At 42.9% G+C, this 26515-nt stretch overlaps 2 protein-coding genes across 2 annotated transcripts in view; both read right to left on the minus strand.

Moving 5' to 3' along the window:
- The window catches only part of LOC311037954 (uncharacterized protein), a gene marked incomplete at its 3' end in the record, with an annotated part of 29696 nt that extends 18862 nt beyond the window's left edge, over nt 1–10834 (minus strand). Inside the window, exon 1 of the mRNA XM_084047249.1 lies at nt 10700–10834. Within this exon, the coding sequence (XP_083903375.1) occupies nt 10700–10742 (43 nt within the window). The 5' untranslated portion in view covers nt 10743–10834. The remainder of the gene's footprint in view (nt 1–10699) is intronic.
- Nucleotides 10835–14867: 4033 nt separating this feature from the next.
- Nucleotides 14868–26515, minus strand: part of LOC311037955 (uncharacterized protein) — a gene marked incomplete at its 3' end in the record, with an annotated part of 28755 nt that continues 17107 nt past the window's right edge. Inside the window, exons 5-6 of the mRNA XM_084047250.1 lie at nt 21870–22439; nt 14868–14890 (exon numbers count right to left, since the gene is read on the minus strand). Coding sequence (XP_083903376.1) covers nt 14868–14890; nt 21870–22439 — 593 coding nt within the window. The remainder of the gene's footprint in view (nt 14891–21869; nt 22440–26515) is intronic.

Genomic DNA, 26515 nt, shown 5'->3' on the forward strand with positions numbered 1-26515 from the left:
TTCGAGCGGCTGTGGAGACACGGATTGAAACTGCGCCTCGATAAATGCAAGCTTCTCCAACCGGAGGTAAAGTTCTTGGGCCACGTTGTAGACAAAGAGGGAGTGCGCCCGGACCCTGAAAAGTTGGCTGCGGTAAGAGACTGGAACCCACCCTCGACTGTCCGCGAGGTCCGCGCTTTTCTAGGTCTGGCTGGTTATTATCGCCGCTTCGTGTCCTCATTTGCTGCCATAGCTAGGCCGTTAAATAGTTTGTTGATCGGAGTCCCGAATGATGTGAAGTCCCATCAGTGTAAAATAGAGTGGTCCCCTGAATGCCAAAACTCGTTTGATGCTCTTAAAACTGCCCTTACGCAGGCTCCAATACTGGCTTATGCAGATTATGACCGACCGTTTGTAGTGTATACTGATGCGAGTGGCCGCGGGCTCGGCGCCGTTCTGGCACAGGTCCAAGATGGCCAGGAGCGAGTAATCGCCTACGCCAGCCGAAGTCTACACCCTACCGAACAAAATGATGCAAATTATAGCTCCTTTAAATTAGAACTCTTGGCACTTAAATGGGCAGTGACCGAAAAATTTAAAGATTACTTAACTGGCGCTCATTTTACGATTTATACAGATAACAATCCTGTTGCGCATCTTCAAACAGCTCGACTAGGCGCGGTGGAACAGCGCTGGGCAGCCCAGCTAGCATCGTTCACCTATGATATAAAGTACCGACCTGGAAAAAGCAATGCGAACGCAGATGCCCTGTCTAGGTTCCCTGTTCAACCTGTAGGAGTGGCCGTAGTGGAGTTGGCACCGGTGGAGAGAGAGGACGGGTGGGCTGGAGCTGAGTGGCGGGGAACACAGGATCGAGATCCGGACATCCAGATGGTGAAGAGTTGCGTAGAGCGGAGGAAACTGCCTACCCTTATGGAGAAGAGGAGTTGGTCACGGGAAGCCAGGCAAATGTTACGACAGTGGGACCGGTTGCGCATCAGAGACAATGTGTTGTATAGGCAAGTGATTGATCAGCATACACAAGAATGTTACTTACAGCTTGTTGTCCAGGGGCGCGACGAGAGGAGGTGTGGAAAGGACTCCATGAGGCCTCGGCACACGCCGGAGTGGACCGGACTTTGGCGCAGCTTCGGCGCCGGTTCTACTGGCCGGGCATGGAGGGGGCGGTGCGACAGTTCCAGCGAGGTTGTGTTGCCTGCAGCCTACTGAAAGACAGGATAGAGCCCAGGGCCCCCTTACAGCCATTCGAAGTATCGTATCCTATGGAGGTAGTGGCTATTGATTTTCTCACATTAGGTAGGCCGAATGACGCATGGCAGAATATTCTTGTAGCAACCGATTTATTCACCAGGTACAGTTGGGCTATTCCAACGCGTGACCAAACTGCGCCCACGACTGTCCGTGCGCTTTGGACACATATTATTCAGCCATTCGGTTGCCCGGCTCGTTTCCATTCGGACCGAGGCCCGAATTTTGAATCCGAATTAATGCAGCAATTGTGTCATACATACGGTATTACTAAGAGTCGCACCACCCCTTACCACCCAGCTGGTAATGGGGGGGTGGAGAGGTTTAATCAAACACTGTTAAACATGTTGCGCTCTCTAGATACTGATCGCCAAGGCAGATGGAATGAACACTTACCTGAGTTAGTACACGCTTATAACAATACTGAACATGGTGCGACAGGTTATGCGCCTGCGTACTTAATGTTTGGTCGCCACCTGAGGCGTCCGGTAGATGTAGCATTAGGAGTACCGTTGTCACAAAATCGAATGGGAGTGGGAGATTGGGTGCAAGATCACCAGAAACGAATGGCCACAGCGTATAGGACAGCCGAGAAAAAAATGGTGCATATAGCAGGACAGCGTAAACAGGTCTATGACCGCCGAGCCGGTATGCCACCATTGTTACCTGGAGAGAGGGTGTGGGTACGAAACCGGAACCGACAGGGACAAGGTAAACTGGGCCCATGGTGGGACCCAGAACCTTTTGTGGTATTGGAGAGGGTGGGGGATGCGGGCCTAGTATACAGGATCCGACCTGAAAAAGGAGGGCGAGATAGAACGATCCATAGGAATGCATTAAAAGTGTGTATAGCCCCCAGGTCACCGATGGAGAGCCCCGAACCTGCCCCAGTAGCCGAACCGGTGGGACCAATATGGCCGCCTTATGTAGGGTTTTTCCCCGGTCCTAGGGAACCTGAAGGTCCGCGGCGCTCTGGAAGAGCGAACCAAGGACAGCCACCTGAGAGGTACGGGCATGACGTTTAGAACCAGTTGCCAGGGACTGCCAACGAAAAAGTAGGGGGGAATGTGACAAGGGTGAAATGAGGGGTTCTTAAAACTTTTGTAATTTTTTATTGGTGCTTAATGTGTATAATTGCCTCATTTAACCCCACCATCTTATTATTTTTGTACCAATTATTATTACGCACTGTATTGTTTATAATTGTTTTCCCCATGATCCCCTGGTCACATGTATTGAGAGACATTGAGTGGCAGAGCGGCAGTCACGCGGTCACGCCCAAGGCCACGGTCATGGCCAATGTCCCCAGACAGACTGTCACCACGGACAAATGAAAGAAGAGGGAGGTGTGGTTTGGCAGGTACAAAAGCGGAGGCGGGACCGTTTGAAAGGAGAACAGAGCACCCAAGTGACAGAGGCGTCAGTGAGGAGAAGGACAGCAGAGGGGAAGGTTGTGCCGAGACACGGAGTAGAGGAGTGCATAGATGAAGTAGACATACCAGCCACCTAGGAGTTTGGAAGCCGAGGTGTGCCTACATTCAAAGGAGAAACCAAGAGGAGAAAGCGATCGAACCGAAGGGGAGGAAGAGGCGAGTGAGACCAGACCATATGAGAGACGAGTGAGACCAGAACATATAAGGAGCGCTGAGACTGGAAAGTGGCGATAACGTTGCATACGCAACCAACTCAGCGCCAGGTGTAAAAACCTGGCTGGCGAGTGAGTATTCGAACAAGCAACGTTGAATCCCTGTATAACCACTGCCTGAGACAACGCAAATGTATCGTGTAAATGCACAGTGAACTGGTCTAGATCTCTATAATTGCAGGCGGAGAGAAAGAAGAGAGAAGACGAAGACGACTGGCCTCAAACCCTTTCCCATCTTACCCCCATATATGGACATGCAGCATTACCCCTGAACAAACCGTGTTGAGTATCTTGAAGCACTTTATTGGCACAGCACTTTACTTGAAAAGTATTTGTTGCACAGAAACCCCCCATGCTAAGGAACCCTTGTGATTAAGCCCCGCGTAATTTGCACAACTTTATAATTTATTTTATAGTTGTTGTGTAGATTAATTGTGTTTTGTATGTTTATATAGGTTTTATTAGTATAGTGTTTATTTGATTGTTTTTAAGGCACAGAAGCCAATGTATTAGGGACCCAATAAATATGACTTACCTTTTTTGATACACTGTATTCGTGTCCAGTTTCTTAAAGGGATATTCTCATGCCAGTGTTGTATTCTCAAAACCAAAAGTATTGAAACTTACCAGTTAACCTCGAACCTGTGAAAGCCTGAAGAAGAAGTTAAAGTGTATTCAAAGGGGACTTCCCTCTATAACAAAAGTGGCGTAGTCGACAAACAATTAGTTCAGATAGGACTCACAGTAATTACGCACCCAGCACTTTATTGTGCATTTATATTTTATTGTTGTGAGTTTTATTCTGGATTATTTATTAAAGGAGAAGAGTGCAATAGTACAAACAAATTGCAAGTCAAATGTGATACAATTTCGGCCCTGTTCACACGTAGATCGTGGGACTAAGTACAGTATAAATCCAGCTTGTTCGTGTACCGTCTGTGGTGAGACCGCAGTGTGGCAAAAATATACAGGATTCCATCTGGTCAGGGGAAGGCACGGATGCCAACAATGGCACAGGGGAGGGTAATCACTGGCACACTGGGATGACTGAGAGTGAGTGTTTTTAAAAGATATGAATAAATGTTGTCGTCAAATCAGTTAAGTCCCCTTTCATCTTTATGCAAATTACCTCCTGCACATAATTCTACATTCATTCAAACTCTGAACACTGACTGATGAATAAGATGGTGAGGGAGTCTGGGAGATAGAAAGCCATGGGTTTCCGAGGCTAGGGAGATAGTGGGTCAATGCTCAGAGTCTAATGACTATTACGATGTCTCAATGTGAATTAAAATATTTCAAAAGAAGAAGAAAAAACGAAACAAAAACAAAGGTTGTTGTGTACAGCATATGTACACAACATTATGGAGTGTCATAATTAAACTTAATGTTGATATGGCACCCTTGACTATTAGTGCAGCGGGAAATTGATACGATAGTGCACTTGGTGATACAAGCGCAAAATTTGGCACAGATGACTTTCATATGACCCTAATTGATAATCAACCGCTGGCCACGCAGAATTCCTAAGATTTCAAGATGGCCACCACCAGTTTTCAAAATGGCTGCAACTGGGCCAATGTTTTGGACTATATCACTTTACTGGGGATTATTTTAAAATATGAGAATATGTTCTGGAGGTATTTCTACCAAGTACACTAAAAAATAACATTAGGTTCCAATATGGCGGCATATTTTTCAATATGGCTGCCGAGAAATTGCAGAAATGTGCATCTGCTTATGGTTTATCCACATGAGCTTGTAGTACATTTATTTGTATTAATTACCATACACAGAATCCATTTATGGAACATTTGAAAGTGATTTATTAGCTTGGTAAAGCTTAGTGCTTACTTTTTGTTTTGTTATTAAGTCATTATTAACACATTCTCATTTACAATGGTGGCTGGGCAAGTGACAGGCCAGTGTACTAGCAACTGCAACCACAGAGGGGTGTGCAGATAAGTCCAAACTTAAAGATGGAGTGCCATGATATTTTTCAACCCTAAAACCTGATCATAAGGTATTATTATGTAAGGATTTTTTTTTTAAAACAGTGTACAGAAATTGTTTAAAAAAATGTTTTTATGCATGTGGACACGCCTACAGTTCATTAAGTATGCCTGGTTCTCACCTTAGCACCTCCTCCACCACCTTAGCACCACCCACCTGTCCTAGTCCCTCCTCCTCCTCATGCCCACACCTGTTGTGTTATGATAATGAGGGGGGGGTATGTTTTTTGGGGGCTCTGTGATGTCACTAAAGAGCTGTTTCTCTATTTGACCCTCAAGATTTCAGCCTCCAGGAAGAAACTCCAAATAATCAGAGAAGACATAAAACACCATAAAACCACCTCCGGGGGGCTTAATGAAGTTCTATCAACCTCATAGACACATGAAAAACAGAAAAAGTGCAAAAACATGGCACCACCTCTTTAAAGCATTTGCAGTGGCCAGAACATGCTTTTTTACATCCACATCGTGTCAGCTCCTGGCATGATTTGGCCACTACCGGAAGATCCGTCCAGTGTGGAAGCCAGGTTCTGCCCTTCTGGTGCCATCCCCAGTGGATTGGACTTGGCGAAACAGGACTGCACAAGAGTGACTGGCCCCATATATGTCCTGCTTGGAATGCAGCTCTCTTGCAGTGTTCCTTCAGAGCAGCACTTGTTGGTGGAATGCAGTCATATGATCGCTGCTTTCTTGCAAACAAATCCAGTCGTGCCTCATTCACTTCCTTGTAAGAACTACTTCTATCGTACATGACTACTACAAACTCCTCAATGACTTGCATATGTTTATCATTTACTGCAACAGGTGTTGAACCTAATTTGGAGAAGTTTCATGTCTGCCATGCTGACCTTTTTCCCTTTCCATGGAAGGACGAAACTGTATGGCATCCACTGAATGCATGAAAGAAGCAAAGACCTGATGACTTTGATTCAATAGCTGATGCAATTTCATGAATGGGGTTCCATCTGAGGTCCTTCCCTCCTTCCAAAGGCAATCCTTTGAACAAGTGAAACTGTTATGTCAACAATGTCAGTATCTGAGGCATAGCTGCAGAGGATAGCATCTGATACACCATGTTTCGCAGCTCAGATACTGACGTTGTTGTCATTGTACGGTATTGCTGAGGTGGAGCCACACACACCGTACCTACTCATACACTGAGTTGGCAATGCCCAGGATCGAACCTATGACCATGTGATCCGAAGGTGAAAGCTCTACTGACTGAGCTACCCAGACACAAAGACTTGGCTTCAAAAAGCTGTTGAAGGACCTCAGATGGATCCCCGTTCATGAAATTGCATCAGCTATTGCAATCAAAGTCACCAGGTCTTTGCTTCTTTCATGCATTCAGCAGATACTATACGTTCTTGTATTTATTGGTGAACATATTAAAAAGTCTGTTGCCCTAGGTCATTAAAAAGCTATCAAATAACTTGCTATAAATGGATTATGTGTATGGTAATTAATACAAATACATGTGCTACAAGCTCATGTGGATTAACGCATAAGCACATTTCTGCAATTTATCGGCAGCCATATTGGAAAATATGCCGCCATATTGGAACCTAATGTTATTTTTGTATCTTAGTTGGTAGAAATACCACCAGAACATATTCTCTTATATTAAAATAAGGGGGAAATCAAAGATTTACAGCCCCAGCAAAGTGATATGTCCAAAACATTGGCTCAGTTGCAGCCACTTTGAAAACTGGTGGTGGCCATCTTGATATCTTAGGAATTCTGTGTCGCCAGAGGTTGATTATCAATTAGGGTCATATGAGGGTCATCTGTGCCAAATTTCGCTTGTATCACCAAGTGCACTATCGTGTATTGAAAACGGTAATTTCCCGCCTTACTATATCAAGAAAATAAAAACATGGCACCTCATGTCAAAAAGGTTGCCGACCCCTGACATCAACAGAATAATGGATTATTAGGCACACCACTTAAGTTATCATATGTGTGAATTACTGAATTATAATAATGGCCTAATAAACATCACATATAATATAGGCCTAATATAGCTCATAAGCAGATTCATTCCTTTCACAGTGTGTATTAGTGAAAACCTTTCTATTATCATGTTATTACAGTGTATTGATTGACTGAATACTATATTAACGTGCTTATTAACAGAACAGGTAGGGTTAACACGTCAATGGTTTTGCCAATAGGGTTGACACAGAAAGACCTAGGGGCTTGTTTCCATCGTGGTTCTTTGCACTCAATTCATCAGTAAATCAGTATGTCACAGACAAGTAAAAGAGCACCAAGCCCTATGGAATGTATGGAATGCATGTGCTAATAACTTAACACTTCCTAAGGTTAACATGAGCATCAAAACAATATTATATTTTTTTATTTGCACGTGCATGCCATACAGTCCATAGGGCTGGACCACACATTATTATCATCAACTTGCGATGGGTGTTGTCCCCCTTGAGTAAAAGGTGAACTATTTCTGAAATAAATAAAATATATTAGGTGTTTCAAATTTTAGATTTTTATTTTGTTTGCAATTATAATGAATTAAGGCAGCGATTCTCAACCTGTGGGCTGGGGCCCACTGGTGGGTTGTGAGGATATTGCAAGTGGACCAAAGATAATTGGCTAAACACTTCCTAATATATAGAACATTTATATTTAGAAAACAAATTATGCAAAGAAAATGTCATGGTATTTTTTTCTTTGAAAGCGTAAAAAGTGAAATAGTAAATAGGAACTGAAAGTATACTACGTTAGTTCCGTTGATCCAAGTCAGAACACAATCGATGTTTTTTTTATTTTTTTTTATCCCCCTATTTTTTCACCCAGTGCCAATGCCTAAGCGTGTAATCCTGGGCACTACCTTCCCTCTGCCAACCTAGGGAGGCCAGGGCCGAGCTCATGCCTCCTTCAATGCATGAGAGCCAACTAACCTTCTTATCACCTGACGGGGGAGAGTTTCCCTGGTTGGACGTACGCGTGGACGTAACACGTTATTCCAACCAGTTCCCTTCCCCTCCATCAGGCGCCCCGGCTGGCCAGGGGGAGGCAGTATAGTGACCAGGATTACTGCATGTTTTTTGTGAGGGTATCTACCCTAGGGAACACGGGGAGAACATGCAAACTCCACACAGAAAGGCCCTTTCGCCAACCCCACCAAGGGTGTGGGCACTGATGACGCGGAGGAGAGAACACGCCCCCCAGCGCCCACAGCGTCCCCTGCGGGAATCGAACACAGGACCTTCTAATCACAATTGATGATTGATCATTAAAATAATGCATGCTCTGAAAATGTAAGTGGCCCACCCATCTGACCACTTAACACTGGAGTTACTTGGAGAACATAATTCATCCGTTTGTCAGATGTACAGGTCAATGCCGACATAATCTTGCGAGACAGATTCAGAGCTCCGCAGCTGAATCTGTCGGCAACTCCCATTAAAACGTGTAGAATTGTTGTTATTAGGAATGTAAAGAAAGGAGCACCACCGGAGGAGGGCTGAAGGAGAGTTAACGGGCCAACATCCGGTCTGGAATTGGGTGTTTTCCCCAAGGCAAATTCAAAGGAAAAACATGCGTTTCCTCTTTTTTTTTTGCTGATGGGTTCCAAGAGTGATGCCGACATTATGTAGAGAAAAGGATAAGGTACCGATAGGGCTATGTCACAACAGTGTAAGATAATCCTTTGTACAACAAATGGAGTTGGAACAACTGATGTTCAGGAGGTTTGACCAAGGAGAAGACAACCAATCACAGCTCTAACCAGCCACCGGCAACTCCACCCCGTGCCAACCACTCAACCATCTCCAATGAAGCGACAACTCCTCCCCTGCCAACCAACGGGGTATTTAAACTCAGATTTAAAAAATCGTCGACGTGGTGCAGCCGGCTGCTCCATCGCGCGGCGTCGACGCTGCGCGGCGGGCCGCTCCACCTACACCCAGCGGGAGGGTCGCCCCATCGAGTGGCGGTGACATCGCGCGGCAGGTGGTCGCGAGGCGGCAACGCTGTGCATACCAACCCTGGTACCAACCAACTGCATACAAACTGGTGCTTTCCAGGCCAATTTTCCACCTTTTGGGCCCCCCCCCCCAAGCTGCACTTGGTGCCCCTGTACCTAACCCCACTGTGATGTCTTGTCCTCCCAACCCAGTGTTTTCCAACCCCCCCACTCCCACCGCCCCTCTTTTTGTCTTGTACCCATGCCTCCATCAGCCATCGCCCTCAACGCCCCTATGGTCTCCTCATCACTCAGAAATCAGATACTACTAGGTGTGGATATCGACCTGTCATCCCTCATCCGCCAGCAGTTTCCATCCCCGGTCAGTAGAAGTAGGTGGAGTCTCAATCACCCTCCGCGACCTCACCCCATCCACTTCATCCATTCTCACCGCAACCGAATTCTTCCTGGCATTCTCCATTTATCGTGACATCCCCTGCTCCACATACCCGTCCCGGCGCCAGGAATTCGACGACCACCTGTATATATGCATGGATCTCTCCGCCCGGTTCGGAGGTACCCTGTTTTACGAATATCACCGCCAATTCTCCGCCAGAGTCGATTCACGTCTACAACAATTCAACTCATCAACGTACTGGGGCACTCTGGACCTGGAACTATACTGCCGGATCTTCGCTGGGAAAACTGCCAATTCATGCAGCTTGTGCAACTGCCCCGCCCATCCAATCACACTGTGCACTTACATTGCACCCGCTCCAAGCAGTCCCACTCCACGCCCTTCCGCTTCACACCAAACCAGCCCAGCCATTCCTTCACTTTTCAGTATCCCCAGTTACCCTCCAAAATCCAACGACAGTAGTGATGACCTTAGATGATCACGCCGGCACTCACCCCATGCCCTTGGCCATCTAAGCCGCACACTCCACGCTTGTAGTGATGTGACTCCATGCGTGTAGTGATGACCTTAGATGACCATGCCAGCACCTCCCATGCTGTTCGTGTCTTGGACATCTAAGCCGCACACTGCACACTTGCGTGTAGTGATGACCTTAGATGAACATTCGTCACTCAGCATCATGGCCGCTTATGCCGCACGTCCCATGCCTCGCATGCGACGCGCCCATAGATGACCATACTCCAAAAGCGAAAGATGTTGTTCGTGCCTTGGTCATCTAATGCCGCACACTCCACGCTTGCGTGTAGTGATGACCTTAGATGAACATTCGGCACTCTACATCCTTGGCCGTTTATGCCGCACTGCGCATGCAACGTGCCCATAAACGACCATATTCCTGGGTTTATTCAATAAACAACCTTAAACCTATTTTGTCTGATGCTTGGTCTTTCCTAGTGAATGGCATTGTACATCATTGTATGACAGAGAATACAAAAACAAATCAGACCTACAAGCTCACAAGTTGAGAGAGAGAGAGAGAGAGAGAGAGAGAGAGGTAGAGGTGGGCAGGTACTTTATCCCTGCACAACCCAAGTGGCTCAAGGACCAAATATTAAACGTCTGAAAGAGCTATAATGCTATATCAGCGGTTGTCAAACATTTTAATGTCAAGGACCCCCAAAATTATATGTATTTGGCCACGGATTTAAAATTTGCACAAATTCTCAAGATTTCTCTAAAATAGCAGATCTACAAGCTCATAGCGCGGCACAAAGTGTTGCACTATGAGCTTGTATATCTGCTATTTTTGAATAGCCAAAGTATACAATAATGGTTTAAGTAGTTCAAATCTAAAATGACACTGATGCTGTTTTAATGGGTTAACACAGATCTCAATTTGTAGTAGTCAGTAGAAACCACCAATAAAAAAAATAAACTTTAACACTACATACCTGCTGTCAGCTTTGCATCTTGTAGTCCACGTTCCTGGTCCATCTCTCTCCTCTCGCTGTTCCTCTGACAACGTTGAATATTTTCTGGAGGCCGTCTCGCTTGATACTGTAGACCTCTCCCTGTGGTGCTGTGAAAATCACCAGTAGGAAAAAAGAACAAAACAAGCAAACAAAAAGTTTAGTTCTGCAACCTTGATAGTCCAGTCAATCAAAGTTTAAAAAGGACCAAACCCAAAAGGAATTGCAATGGTAATGTGATATAGTTGTTATTGATCCTTATACCATCCTAAATAATATACTCAAAGCTTTCCTTCATGTATTTAGTGGGGGAAAAAATCAAGGTCAAAAGGTACGTTTTGAGGTTTTAGATTGGCACGGTCTTGGTAAGATGTTGTTAAATATCAGAGTCTATGTACAATTATTAGTTCATGGGTCAACCGTTCCACTAAAAAACCTTTAGAGAGGATATTATATTATCTAATGCCTGTATTTTGGGTACCCTCAAAATACATTTATATATTTTTTCCCCCTCATTTGGTCTGTACAGTTTGTGCCACACTGCTCAGGGTTTAAAATGACCTAAAGCTGGTATAAATTGTTCCCTACAGACATAGTTAAACTATATTAAAAGTATAAATGTGTGTGTCCCCAGAGGCCAAGTTAGACAAATCTGTACTAGTCAGTAGTTATATTGCATTAGCATACTCTACGGTACAGATTTACTAGTTATATTGTATTAACATACTCTACCTCCGTACAGACTTAGTTATATTGTATTATCATACATAGACTACTGTAGAGATGCTCTATTAATTATATTGTAATAATAACACTATAGTATAGATATTGTCACTGTGGGGCGGAAACCTTGTATATATATATATATATATATATACATATATATTATTTAAGTTTTTTTTTTTAAAGCAGTGAAAATAGCCGATTGTAGAGCTGCTATTTTCACTACTTTTGTGCGACACCCTTGTATGAAACATCGAAATATGGATATGAGGTTTTTGCGTTTTAAGGGATGTTGTAACAACATACTCTAACATACAGATGTACCAGTTGTATTGTTATAATATATTTACTATTATATATGTATTAGTTGAATAGTAATAACATACTCTAGCATACAGATGTATTAGTTGTATTGTAATAACATATTTACCATTATATTAGCCATGGTTCACATGGCGCTCGTCTGTCACAAGCGTCATTGTCCATTGATCAGACAGGAAAAACACTATTCCATAACTATTCCCTAAGTTCAAGAATACAACAAGGATCCAGTTCGAAAAGAGGGTTTGTCCACAGAAATACTTTTATTTTCACAGACGTTGACACCTGCATTGCCAATCCACAGAGTGTACCTGAATCACCAAAACATTGTACTTTATACAGACAGACATTTCACATAGGACCATCCTACTATCAACCTTCTTGACCACTCACAAACTGGTTTCCAGGAACAAAAGGCTTCTTGGCCAGCCTTTCTCAGTCAGCATGACAATTTACTTTAACCCTTATCCATTAAACTATACTTTTACACAAGCTCATATTATGAAATCATTGTTTAACATCTTATTACCTTCAATATAAGCCCACACATGTATGTATTCAACGTTGTATGAATGAGTTAAACAAAACGAGATGATTCAAAAGAACATAACATTTTCCTTAGAGTCAAGAAGAAAAGTTTACATGCAACTAACTGATTTCTTCCACAACCACATTTGTTCACACTTGTGTACTTACAACAAAATAAGCTTTTACCAAGAAATAAGAATAATACATCAATTCAATTTAGCTTTAAGTAGACTGCAGTTAAATGTGTGTTTGTGACACTGAGAGAAACCTGTGAATTTTGAGTGTGGCTAGCAGTTTCTCAAAGAGAGACAAAGCTATCTTAATTAATTCAGTGAAAACAATAGGTTTGGCCAAAAGCTCTCTGAGGGACTGTTGTAGTTCACACCAAGACCTGGGATCTCCTGTTCAAGGACAAAAGGCAGGATCTTCAGGGTGTGACTGATTTAAATCAAAATGCAAACTCAAACCTTGCTCTCTCAGCCTCATCTCCAAAAGGTCACAGCTTTCACCTGAAAATCTCATACTTTTATTAACCAATAATACATTATATAGTTCTGGATATACCATATCATGGAATCACTTGTTCTTGGTTTTCAATTATTTTACATTCACAACTGCTACTACATCTACATAAACGTTCAGATTTCAAATATAAAGCTGACCCCCAAGCCAGCCGGCAAAGGTCTAAGTATCTGTATATTCCGTATTGCTCAATAAAAAGCGTTTTAATCCGATCGCTGGCCATTTTCTCCGATGCTTTCAACTATGCAATAATACAAAAATAATAATAGAAAATGGCCGCCAATCGGATTAAAAAGCTTTTTATTGAACAATACGGTGAATACGGGTACTTATCGCGGTCCAGTTCAACGTGTAACATCCGTTGCTCGGGGGTAAGCACTTTATATATGAAATCTTAAAGTTTATGTAGATGTGAGAGTTGGTAAATGTAAAAATCGAAAAACAGGAACAAGTGGTTCCATAACTGTCATTGTATGACAGGGACATGCGTTAATCCGACAGACCTTTTCTCCGACTATGACAGTCATGTTTCAGGCCTACCATTTATGTGTGTATTAGTTATATAGTAATTTTAGTTATTTTATAGTATATTAACATGTGGGACATTTTTCACTACGGTCTTGTTCCTCACCTCACAACAATCTAGAATTCATTCAACGACCCCAAACATCTCTTCATCAGCCACAGAGAGCCGCTGGTTCATCAAGGACTTCATTCATTCAGTTTTTGTAGTAAAGTCACAATTAAGCATTAATTCATTCATTCATTCATTACTTGCGCCTGTGAAGCAGCGCAAGTACTGTATTCAGGGTCGTCATGTCGAAAGGAGTACACAACATATACACAACGTATATTAGTTATATAGTAGTATATTAGTTATATAGTAGTATATTAGTTATATAGTAGTAGTAAGTATATTAGTTATATAGTAGTATATTAGTTATATAGTAGTATATTAGTTATATAGTAGTAGTAAGTATATTAGTTATATAGTAGTATATTAGTTATATAGTAGTATATTAGTTATATAGTAGTGTATTAGTTATATAGTAGTGTATTAGTTATATAGTAGTGTATTAGTTATATAGTAGTATATTAGTTATATAGTAGTGTATTAGTTATATAGTAGTCTATTAGTTATATAGTAGTATATTAGTTATATAGTAGTGTATTAGTTATATAGTAGTATATTAGTTATATAGTAGTATATTAGTTATATAGTAGTATATTAGTTATATATTAGTATATTAGTTATATAGTAGTATATTAGTTATATAGTAGTATATTAGTTATATGTATATATATATACAAAGATATAATTATTATATATATATAGTCTCATCCGCCGTCGTCCTAGTATTTTATAGGCACTATGCACATATGTCACGTGAAGTCCAACCAATCAAATTAAGCTTCGGCACTGGCATGAACAAATAGGCATAGGATTGATGACATCACTATTATGTCATGAATACAAAGAAAGATGATATATATACATTGTAAAATATATTAATTCACATTGATGACCAACGTTTAATGCAGATAAGGTCAGATGCTCACAATGGACATCTGGGCACACAAGTTTCTAGACATCAGGGCACACCGGATAAGTGGGCATACGAACATGTGGGCACACGAGATGAATCGGCACATGGACATATGTCACACAAGATGACTGGGCACACGGCCAAGAGTTCACAAGAGTTCACAATACCACAGGCCAAGAGACCACCAGACTTGAAACTTCAGATGTCCTGCCATCGCCAAGACAATAAATTTTCAGGGGATTCCCAGGCAATAAGAGGGACAAAGAAGGGCATTTAAAATGCTGAATTATTTTGATGATCACTGCTTTTATGATGCTAATTAATCTGAGTAACTGGTCAAGGACCTCTTCAAATCACCTTTCGCCTCATAATGAGTGTGTAGTGACAACAACTTCTTTTCAGGGGCAAAACAGTTCCTTTTTAAGGGCAGAACAGGGAGGAAAAAATGCCTTTTCAGGGCACTTTCAGGGAAACAACAGTTCAGTAACTACTACAGTTCAGTAACTATACTACAGATGGTCACACTGGACATCTGGGCACACGAGTTTCTAGACATCAGGGCACACCGGATAAGTGGGCATACGAACATGTGGGCACACGAGATGAATCGGCACAAGGACATATGTCACACAAGATGACTGGGCACACGGCCAAGAGTTCACAAGAGTTCACAATACCACAGGCCAGGAGACCACCAGACTTGATGTAGTCCTCCGATGAGTAAAGGTATTTACTTGCGCCTGTGTGTCTATTTGTGTCAGACCACCGTCCACATCCCACAGTAGAATCATACCCAAGTAGGCTGCAGCACTCAACATGCCATGGTCCTTGGCATGTCCATGTCCATGTCAAACTTCACATGTCCTGCCATCGCCAAGACAGTAAATTTTCAGGGGATTCCCAGGCAATAAGAGGGACAAAGAAGGGCATTTAAAATGCTAAATTATTTTGATGATCACTGCTTTTATGATGCTAATTAATCTGAGTAACTGGTCAAGGACCTCTTCAAATCACCTTTCGCCTTATAATGAGTCTGACACCTTCTTCAACACACATTCTTTTGTTCTCATGTATATGGATGTCTGTTGAAGGGAAAAACGGGGGTGTGTAGTGACAACTTCTTTTCAAGGGCAAAACAGTACCTTTTTAAGGGCAGAACAGGGGGGCGCAAGTTAGCAATTGAAAGATTGCAGTCTTGTTCATTCTATTCTAAAGTGGAACAAATCCAAAGCTAGCGTTTGCTCTCGTTGTGCGCTCGCGCGTCGCCTATCAACAATGGAATAAACTTCCGGGTCAGCTCAAAGCTGAGATCTTGTTGATGTTATGCTTACTGCCCCCTGCTGACCAAGGCGTGTACAGCTCCATTGATGCTTGATCTCTAGACTAGACCAATGGTTCTCAATCTTTTTCATATTAATAATATATTAAATTCTTAAAGATTTGTTTTTCCTTTAATACAGCCTTTAATGTTTTTTTGTTTTGTTTTTGTTTTTACTATTTTCTTGTTTGTGTTGATTGATTGAAGTACTTTATTTAGAGAGACATGGAAAAAGTACATGAATGTGTGTGTGAATGGGTGAATGGCACAATCAATGTAAAGCGCTTTGGATAAAAGCGCTATATAAATGCACTATTTACCATTTATATAGGCGGCTGTACACAAGTTGTAACAAACAAAGCAAAATCTTGAACCTTGAAATAAAGTTGAGTTGACCCCCAAATTGATATGTATTTGGCTGTGGACCCCCATTTAAAAACATGTTGTGCCAAGGACCCCACAACAAAATATGTTGTAATAATAATAATAATAATGATGATGATAATAAGGGTAATAATAATAATAATAATAATAATAATAATAACAATAACAACAACTATTAAGAGCAGCTGTTTTTTTTTCATTGATTGATTGATTGATTGATTGATTGATTCTTTATTAGTCAAGAATTTAAGTCAAGAAATGTAAACAGCACATGGTACAGTCAGTCATTAAAGTCATTAACACAAAAAAGTTCTGGACGCTTGTTTCCATTGTGGTCCTATGTATTCAATCAATCAACAGCATAACAATAACACAATAATACATGTAATCAACAAATACAAAACACTATTTGTACAAAGAAGAAAAAGGGGAATGGTGGCAGTGAATGACACCTCCTTTCTATGGGAAAATGCATTTAGTGACTACCTGATAAAAATAAAGGGGGAAAAATCTACTGTTTTGTGGCTTTTCATCTTTAATATCTGCAACTCATAGTCTGGGTGTCTGTTCAAAATTAGGATTTGAGGATGTGTGTGCAATAGTGGTGTAATCATAATACTCATTTTAAAATACAAATTAATGTAGTAAAAATTATGATCATTTCACTTTTGTATGTGTATGACAACATGAAAAGCATAACAATCTGTTACAGGGAATAATCCTTTGTTATTGCACATATACCATACATAACTACTAACCTGTAGTCCAGCTCGGTTAAGTCTAGTGGCTGATCGTGGTCTTAAAAAACCTGATTAGTGAAGGAACAAAGGTTTTCTTAAACCGTTCTTGCAGCGAAAAGAGATGAACAGAACTTCTTTGAGGCTGTTTTTCTGGAGGATGCAGTCAACCTCTGTAGGCCTACTTTATTGATCCACACGTGATCCCCCATCAGGGCAGTCTGCTTTCCAATGCTATTGTGGCCATGCTGGGTATCGACAGACACAAGTAGAAAGTGTTTTACTAAAAATATGTCAACTCAACGTAGCCAGGTGGAAAATAGGGTTCCCACAAATGACCACTAGATGGCACTTCACCGTTGTGGGTTTGGTCACCAGATAATTCGCCTACTGTATCCGGCCACTTAAACACACATACATGCATGCACTGGATGAGCTGTCAGATATCTCGCAGGATGAAACGGGAGCATTGAAACTGCACAGGACGAAATGTACAGCAGTAATCAAGTCAGTCCTGGCACCACACTTCAGAGAAGAGTTAAGGGAGGACATCGGTGAGTCTCCATACTCTCTCTATCTGGATGAAACCACAGACGTATCCGTGACTAAACTCCTGAGTATATGTGTCAAGTACCGATCGCTGAAACACAGCAAGTTTATCAGCACATATCTGGGGCTTGTTGAGATTTTCGACGCTAAGGCTATTGGCATATCAGATGCAATTATTAAGTTTCTGATAGAGTGTGGCCTGGACATCCGAAACATGGTGGGGATTGCTACTGACGGAGCAAGTGTCATGGTAGGAAAAAATCACTCCATGTTCACTTTACTTAAACAAAAGCAGCCCAATCTACAGCTTATTAGTTGTGTATGCCACTCATTGGATATTGTTGCCAACAAAGCTATGCAACAACTGCCAAGCAACCTTGAATATATGATAAGAGAAACATATAACTGGTTTGCTCATTCAGCAAAGCGCCAGAGTGACTACAAGAATGTCTATGAGACTCTACATGTTGGAGAGTGTCCACTGAAACTGATTTCACCCAGCTCGACACGTTGGTTAGTGATTTCAGACTGTATTGACCGCATTGTAGATCAAGAAGACGCACTGAAGCTGCAGTTCAGTTTGGTATCCAAAGCAGAACACTGCTATTCAGCCAGGCCACTAAATGAAATGTACAGTGACAAGACAAATATTCTTTACATGCACTTTCTCCGGCCAGTGTTGATAGAAATAAAAAGCGTGAACAAATACTTCCAGTTGGAAACGGGAGACTCACTGGGTGTGTTTCGCGATCTTGAGAGACTGTACATGTCTACGTTGAGGAGAGTAATAGTTAACTTGCACATGAACAATCACAAGCGTCTCCTGGAACTGGATCTGAAATCGTCCATAGTCTACCTCTCACCCCAGGATGCAGAGCTGGGTACAACATTCCAACAGATGATGGAAAAAAGCAAACTGGCCCCTGATGTGAAGGACAGAATCTTAACTTTTTTGGGATTTCCTAAAAGAGACACTGGTGCAGTATCAAATGCGCCTACCTGCATCAATGGAAATGCTGCGAAAATTGGAGTTGTTTAGCCCCAAAACTGCGATGTCCAACATAGACAGGCCAAGAGTTAATGACTTGCCCACAGAGTTCTTTTCATGTCCTATCGACACATCAGAGTGCCAGTGGAGAAACGTGGCATCAGCAGGCTTCTCAAGTGATCAAGCCGTTGATGTGTTTTGGCTGGAAATTGAAGACGCATTCAAAGACGCAGGAGAAAACCAGTGTTTCAAAGACTTGGGTGTCATCAAATTGCTGACTCTGCCCATATCTAATGCTCATGTCATGTTGAGAGAGCATTTTCCCAGGTGGCACTGCTAAAGGATGACACAAGAAATCGCATGGGACTACAGCTCCTAACCAGCCTCATGCATGTACGCTCTGGCCTGAGTAGGAATGGACTGACGTCCGCTACTTTCAAACCTCCCCGGCGGCTGTTGGGGAGATTTGATTCATCCATGTATTAGCCAGCTGACCTGGCTTGCAGTGACTGTAGTTCTAAGTAAAAAAAAACAAAAAAATACTTCAACTTAAAAGACGTTGATTCTGCATTCTGCATAAAGGTAAGATGATTTCTACAGTATGTAGCCTTTATTGCACTACTGCAATACATATTCATTATAATTGTGTGCGTGTGCGTGTGCGTGTGCGTGTGCGCGTGCGCGTGCGTGAGCGTGAGCGTGTGTGTGTGTGTGTGTGTGTGTGTACACGCGAGTGGCTGCGCCGCATGCAAGAACTGAGAGAGAGAGAGAGAGAGCCTGCTAGTTTTTCAATATGCTGGATTGGTTTTTATATCTCACATTTCATGTCTGTTTCATCTCTTTATTGTGGCTACAATACCAGAGGTGTTGCTATTTTGGGTTGTCTGACTGTATATTTTCTTTGCACTCTGTGGTTAGCCTCTTTATGTTATTTGGTGGATAACGCTTTGTATGCTGCTTACTTATGTCCTCTTTGTAGCTTTGCCTTTGATTGAATACTTTATCAACAGTTTGCAAAAAAAAGCACAGCACAATTGCTGCTGCTGCTGTTGCCAATTTATTATCTACATCAATTTTGATGAGAGATCAAAGCTAAAAACGTGTGGCGAATGCATTCAAATAGCCTAGTGAAATTGGAAGATCTACAATCTCACGAGGGGTGTGAGCTTGCCTTGTAGATCTGCTCATGGCTTTAATAGCTACACTAATGATGCCCAAATAACTAACACTCCAGGCACATACATGCCTTTTGATTTTTATTGATTTAATACTTTATCAGACAGAAATGTAAACAGCACGTGGTACAGTCAGACATTTAGGCCAAAAGGATAACACAAACAAGTCCTGGGGACTTGTTTCCATTGTGGTCCGATGCAATCAATTCATCAATAAAAGTAAAAAAGAACACATAAATACATATCAAGAGATATAAAACACTATATGTACAAAGGAGAAAAAGGGAAACATTTTCGGCAGTGAATGTCACCTTTCTATGGGAAAAATTTGTTTACCTCCCCTTGTGGTCTCCCGATAGATGAATTTTCAGGCCTGTTTTAAAAGAAGCCCACATTTTTTAAGGAATGGTGTCAGGGCATTCCACATTTTGGTGTCAGAGTAGTGGAATGAGAATTTTCCCATGTTTGTTCTATAGATGGGTGGTACCAGATGGTTGTCGCTCCCTCTAGTATTGTGGCTGTGGGTGTCACTCACTTTGGAGAAGTAGTTAGTCAGGTATGAGGGTATTGAGGGCAATGCCCCTTTTGACTATCTTAAAAAACATGGGCTTTAGTCCGAGAAGTAGTCGAATTAGTTTGTTTTGGGAGGTCTGAAGCTAGTAGGCTTACCTTGTGTTTGAATAATTGTGGTTGCTTTAATTTTGGCCTGAGTACACCTAAACCAAGGGTTTTACCATGGCTTGTGGTTCTTAACATGACAGATTGAAGTTGTCTTCCACTGCCCTAAAAGATAACAAAGCATTCAGTTTTGTCTAAAACTAAACAATAAAACAATGTAATCATCAGATGTTTACAATTCATATATCGTCACCTTGCTAAACTAATGGCCTAAGACATTTTTTGAGGAAATCGATATTTTTGCCTAAGTCAGCTCCTCATGACACTGGCCACCTCTGGTAAAATCTCCCATCTCCTAATTGAAAAGGATCATGCTGTTCACTCCCCTTTTAGTAGACTTAGGCCAAAATAGGCATTTTTTTGGCCTTAGTCACGTGGTTTTGTGACTTAAGCCAACTTATTTACTGATTTAGGCCATTTTGTATTTTTTTTGCTTTTTTGGGGGGGTCAAGTCAGATTTAATCCTATTTAAACCTATTTAAATCTCTTATGTTACATAACTGACAGACAGAGTTATTTCTATTTAAATAGTCATAATTTGTTATAAACAATTTGGGTGAAATGATTAAGAAATATCATATAGTTTTGTTTTGGATCAGGTTTTTTTTCCTGAAAAACTAAAAAAAATGACTTATGCCATTAGTTTAGCAAGGCGACGATATGGCAATCCAATACCCTAGCAGACTACCCAAAATGATATTAAACACAACAAAATAGTTAAATTTTCAGACAGGATTTACGCCTACTCATGTGACTTTTCAGTGTACTCGTCAGAGCAAAGCCTTTACCACAAACTGTGCAAGTAAAGGGTTTTTCACCTGTATGGGTCCTCATGTGCCTTGTCACATCAGATATTTGACAAAAACTTTTACTACAAACTGTACAACTAAAAGGTTTTTCTCCTCTATGACCCATCATGTGGACTATCAGATCTTTTTTCTGCTTAAAACCTTTACCACAAGCTGTGCAAATGAAAAGTTTTTCTCCTGCAGGTGTCTCTACTATATGAGTCATCATGTGAGCTTTTAGATTCCTATTCTCTTTGAAGGTTTTAGTACACAGTTTACAACTGAAGGAACTTTCAGCTGTATGATTTACCATGTGGAACCTTAATGATGAACCATCTCCGAAGCTGTTGCCACAGACTATGCAACTGAAGGGCTTTTCCCCTGTATGAATCCTCATATGGACCTTTAGATTCTTATTATGTTTGAAGGTTTTGTTACACACTTTACAACTAAAGGGTTTTTCATCTGTATGAGTCTTAATGTGCTCCCTCAATATCTTATATAAATGGAAGGTTTTGACACAAACGTTACAACTAAAGGGTCTTTCACCAGTATGAGTCCTCAGATGTCCCTCAAGACTTACCTTATGTCTGAACGTTTTACCACAAAATGAGCAAAGAAAGGCTCTTTCCCCTGAATGAGTCACCATGTGTAATTTCCGACTGAGTTTAGAAATAAATCTTCTACCACAAATTATACAACCAAAGGGTTTTTCGCCTGTATGAGTCCTCATGTGTTGTACAAGATATGCTTTGCTACTAAAAGTTTTTTCACAAACCTCACAAATGTTTTTTCCCTTGCCTTGTTTTCCTGTGTGGATCCTTGTGTGGACCACAAGAGTACTCTTCCTATTGAAACTTTTGCCACACAAATTGCAACCAAAGGGTTTTTCACCTGTGTGAATCCTCATGTGTTCTACAAGATATAATTTTTTACTAAAAGTTTTGCCACAAACCTCACAACATTTGTTTCCCTTGCCTTTGAGACTCATGGATGGGGTTTGTTTGGATGATTTCAAGTCCTGGGACAGCTTGTTTCTCAAACACAATTTTTGTCCATCCGCATTTTGTGTCTTGTGTGATTTCAGAGTGTTTAAAGCTGACTGACCTTCCCTGGTCTCCTCCCAATCATCACTGTCCTCTGTGTCAGACTCAGAACAGTGGGAAGAGAGGAGGTGGTCATCACTAGTTGGTTGTGATGTTCCACAGTCCTCTACAACAGCTTGTGTTTTCATGTGTTCAGTTGAGGTGCTGGCTAAAGGCTTTGTCTCTCTGTTTTCACCATCATCTTCACTTTTCATTGCTAGTAATGTCAATGTTGACCCATCAGCCCCCTCTGGTCTTTGAAGTAGCTCCTCCTGTTCCTCTTTAAACTGCAGAGGTTCTGGTTCCTCCAGGATCAGACTGGGGCTCCTCTCCTGCTGTTCAGCCAGCTCTCTCTCTGCACCAGGGAGGTGCAGGAAGTCTAGACAAAAGATTCAATGAGAGAAAATTAAACAATGTTTGTACCATACATTTATCCACTAAATTTTCTTCTGTTTTGTAGCTGTGGTAGCTGGTCGACTGAGATTCATAATATTGCTTTATCTGCTTTTAACTTTTAGCCCCTCCCCACTCTCCCTAAAGAGGCCTTGTCTTTTCCCAGGCCACCATTGCAAATTATACGTAGCCTTCGAGTTAGTTCTGGCAGCATACACTCGAGAGGTTACATGCATGCTCATTCTATGTGGCTGTTTACAGCGTCATGCAAGATCCATACGTTATACACTGACGTGCCAATCAGCTGTTCATGTCTGATTATTATAAGCATCGCTGGGCTTATTTTTCTGTAAGGTTGCTTGTTGTTATTGGTGCTTTTGGCTTATTTCTGGGGTGTAGTTGCTTAGGTTTGCTTCCTAAGGTGGTTCTGTCATGATCCCCCGGATCAATGTGTATTTTTTTACATTACATGCATGTCATGCTTATTTCTCTCTCACCAACTGGCAACACGGCATTCCGGCAGCCTGAGATCATCTGTTTAGCTCACAGAGAGAGAGGGGTTCAAGGAATAACAGCTGTTTTATCGTGCAGCTTAAGTGAGGTTGCTTCTTGCTGCGCTGCTACCGTTTACGCCCAGAAGCTTTAGCCATGTTAAAATTAATTAGTCAGTTTAGTAACCGAGTATCATGGTTGATGGGCATTTCAAAAGTCTTAGAATCCAAACTTAGTACCGTTACTGTTGTTATGAAGTTATAGGATAATGAATGTTATGGTCGTTAATTAAAATCTGCTCAGGAGGCAAACATTTAAGTTAATCTTCTCTTACTAGTCCATACCCAGGGTTATGTGCAATCAAAGTTTGTGCAGTGTTTGAGTTCTGTGCATGGAATGCACAGAACCCATGGGATGGAAAGTAATTGTGTACTTGGTAGCACTGGTTTTCCTTGAAGAAAATGTAGGAGGAGTAGAAGAAATGTAGGACAACACACCAAAATGTAAGGGGCACAAATATGTAATGAATGTTTTGTATTAAGAAAAACAATATAACATGATCAATTGAAGTAGCCTTGACGTGTTGTCAGGGTGTGTTTGGGGGAATGTCCAATGGACATGCAATAATAAATTAGTAGTCTTCTTTTCATAGACCTGGTCGCTTGTTTCTGGCGCGAAACCTGGCAACCTGTTGTTGGAATGCGCTTAAGTAAAAATAATGTTTTCTGTGGGATGTTGCATGCTGGTGGTATGAAGTTATCCCATGCGCCCGCCATGTCTTAAGGCGAAGTGTGAGCGTCCAGGGGCCGTAAATGAAAGTCCTTTGTAAGTGTAAGCACGTTGCCTGTGAGGGTGTGGGCTGGAAGATTTTTGTACAGAAACGCAAATACGGTCGGCCCCCCAACACACGTACAGACGGCACACACACACATACGCACACACGGGGACCGTCGCGACCCCCCCCCCCCCCCACACACACACACACACACACACACTCTCTGTGTGTGCTTGTGGCAGACAGTGGGTCTGTCGAAAACTATTTGCGAACGTGGGGTTATACAGACAGTAGCCTATATGCATGAGACAGGGGTTATGAGTTGGTGTGACATTAGCTCTGTGTGGAATTACTGGTCTACCTTAAGTCAGTCTGTTAACTCCATGACATTGTGTGTAATGGTGCCCCCCCCCCCCCCCCACACACACACACACACAGATCCGTAGGAATGTTTTCTGTGTACACGCGTGTAAATGAAAGTCCTTTAAGTTTAAGCATGTTGTCTGAGTGTTTGTGCGCTTGAGGCAGGCGAGAAAGGCGGCAACGACACTGTAACAGAGCGGGTGTGTGGATTTGATGGATGCACAGTTTGATCTCCCGTTGTTTTTTAAAACGCTAATTAACAGCTGAGATTTGATGAAATTGAAAAACGGGCTTCGCGGTTGTGTTCAGATCGTAATGGTCAATGGCTGTGTGCCAATTCTGTTGTGCCACACGTCCCTGGTCCCTCCCCTGCACGCCATATAAGGGCAAGGGCCGGGCGTCTCCCTCAGCCAGCAGCCAGCACAGGTGTGGCTGGTCCTAATCAGCCCGGCTGCTCCACATCACCATCATCAGGAGCTGGCCAATATAAGCTGCTGGGAACCGACGCCCGATGCTTGGATATTAGCTACTGTGGTTAGTGTTGCCGGCTGTTAGTTTACTAGTGTTCCTGAGTGAATCTCTAAAGCTACTTTTGTTTGATGCTAACCTTTGTCTCTTTTTGTTCCAGGCTCCCTCCACCTAAAACCCAGTGTCTCCCAGCTCCATCCACGCTCCTCAGCCTTCTCCACCAGCGCTCCACTTCCTACTCCCTGGATTACAAAAACCCTCTCACCTCCCCAGGACTTTTCCTCCCACCGTAACGTTATTGTTTAATAAAATTCCTTTTACCCCTATTACTGTCTCTGTGTCTTTGCCTTTGGGTCCCCGGTACTTTTGGCTACGCAGCACCGGTCGAGCGTAACAGAATATCCAAGCCATCATGAGCCAAGCCGGGGCTCCAGGGGCAGAGAACGAAGCCCCCCCAGAATTATGTGAATTCGTATTTGGCCAGGCTACAGAATTATCAGTTTTGCAGCAAGAATTAAGTAAGGCCTTCCCCACTGTCCAGTCCCAAATTGCTATTCTTGAGAAGACATCCCAAACCACCGTTGGTACTATGGCTACACTATCTACCCAGGTTAACGATTTAGCGGGAGCCTTGGCAGGCATACAACAGTCCCTGGATGCCCTTAATGCCCATGTCTCTGCCGGAGGAAATCCTACTCCCGTTCTCGGCTCTGGCCCCAGTGCTTCCAACATGCCTGCTATCCCCGTTCCCCCCGCCCCACAGCGCCCTCGGTCTGAGCCTGGCTTAGTTAGCCCTAGGCCGTTCGATGGAAATTTTGATCAGAGCAGGGGCTTTTTGGCACAGTGTGAGTTACTCTTTACACATCAGCCTTCCAGATACTCCTCCGATGGGTCCAAGATTGCTCTGGTCATGTCCCTCCTGGTCGACGAGGCCCTCAGCTGGGCTATTGCAGCAGTAGAGAACAACCCAGCTTTTGCCACTGTCTACTCACAGTTCAAGAGTGAGTTCCGAGCTGTGTTTGATCACCCTGCAGACGGACAGGACGCTTCTAGCCGTCTGCTTGTTATCCGCCAGGGGGCGCGTTCAGTGGCCCAGTATACGCTGGAGTTCCGGATCCTTGCTGCCGAAAGCCATTGGAATGACCACGCCCTCCTAAGTGTCTATCGCAAGGGGCTGAGTGATGCTGTTAAGGATCTCATTGTCCGTGATAGCCCTGGCCCTCAAGATGGACACTCGGCTTCAGGAGCGCCGTGCGGACCGAGCCCAACGAAGCTCTCTTCACCCTATGCCCAATCGCTCTGCTTCGGTGTCCACCGGTTCACCCTCTTCCAGCTCAACTCCGCCTCCCCCGCCTCCTCCTACAGCCGGGCCTGGAGAGCCCATGGAGATCGACCGAGCACGGCTCTCACGAGCGGAGAGGGAACAGAGGCTGAATAACCAGCTGTGTCTCTACTGTGGAGAGCCAGGGCACTACATCAAGGCCTGCCCAACCCGCCCAAAAGACCGAGCTCGCCGGTAGGGGCTATACTGGTGAGCAAAGCAGCCTTTTCCCAGCCCAATAGTAGTCCCAACCGCCTTTTTCCCGCTACCCTGGCCTGGGACAAGGAAACACTGACTGTTAGTGCCCTCATTGACTCTGGGGCAGACGAGAGCCTAATGGATATTTCCTTAGCTCGCCAGGCGGGCATCCCTTTAGTTCCCTTAGATCGCACTCTGTCTCCCCGGGCTATCGACGGGCACTCCTTGGGTACCATTTCCTTTTCCACTGAACCGCTCACGCTCACTCTTTCTGGTAACCACTCTGAGTCCATACGTTTTTTTGTTCTGCACGCCCCCACTGCGCCTCTGGTGTTAGGTAGACCTTGGTTGGAGAGGCATGAGTCTCACATCTCTTGGGCCTCTGGCCGGATCCTGGGTTGGAGCACAGCATGCCATGCGGCCTGTCTGCGCTCCGCGCTGTCTC

This window comes from Gymnoscopelus microlampas, assembly GCF_963454915.1.
Source record: "Gymnoscopelus microlampas genome assembly, chromosome: 21".
In the NCBI taxonomy this organism is placed as follows: domain Eukaryota; kingdom Metazoa; phylum Chordata; class Actinopteri; order Myctophiformes; family Myctophidae; genus Gymnoscopelus; species Gymnoscopelus microlampas.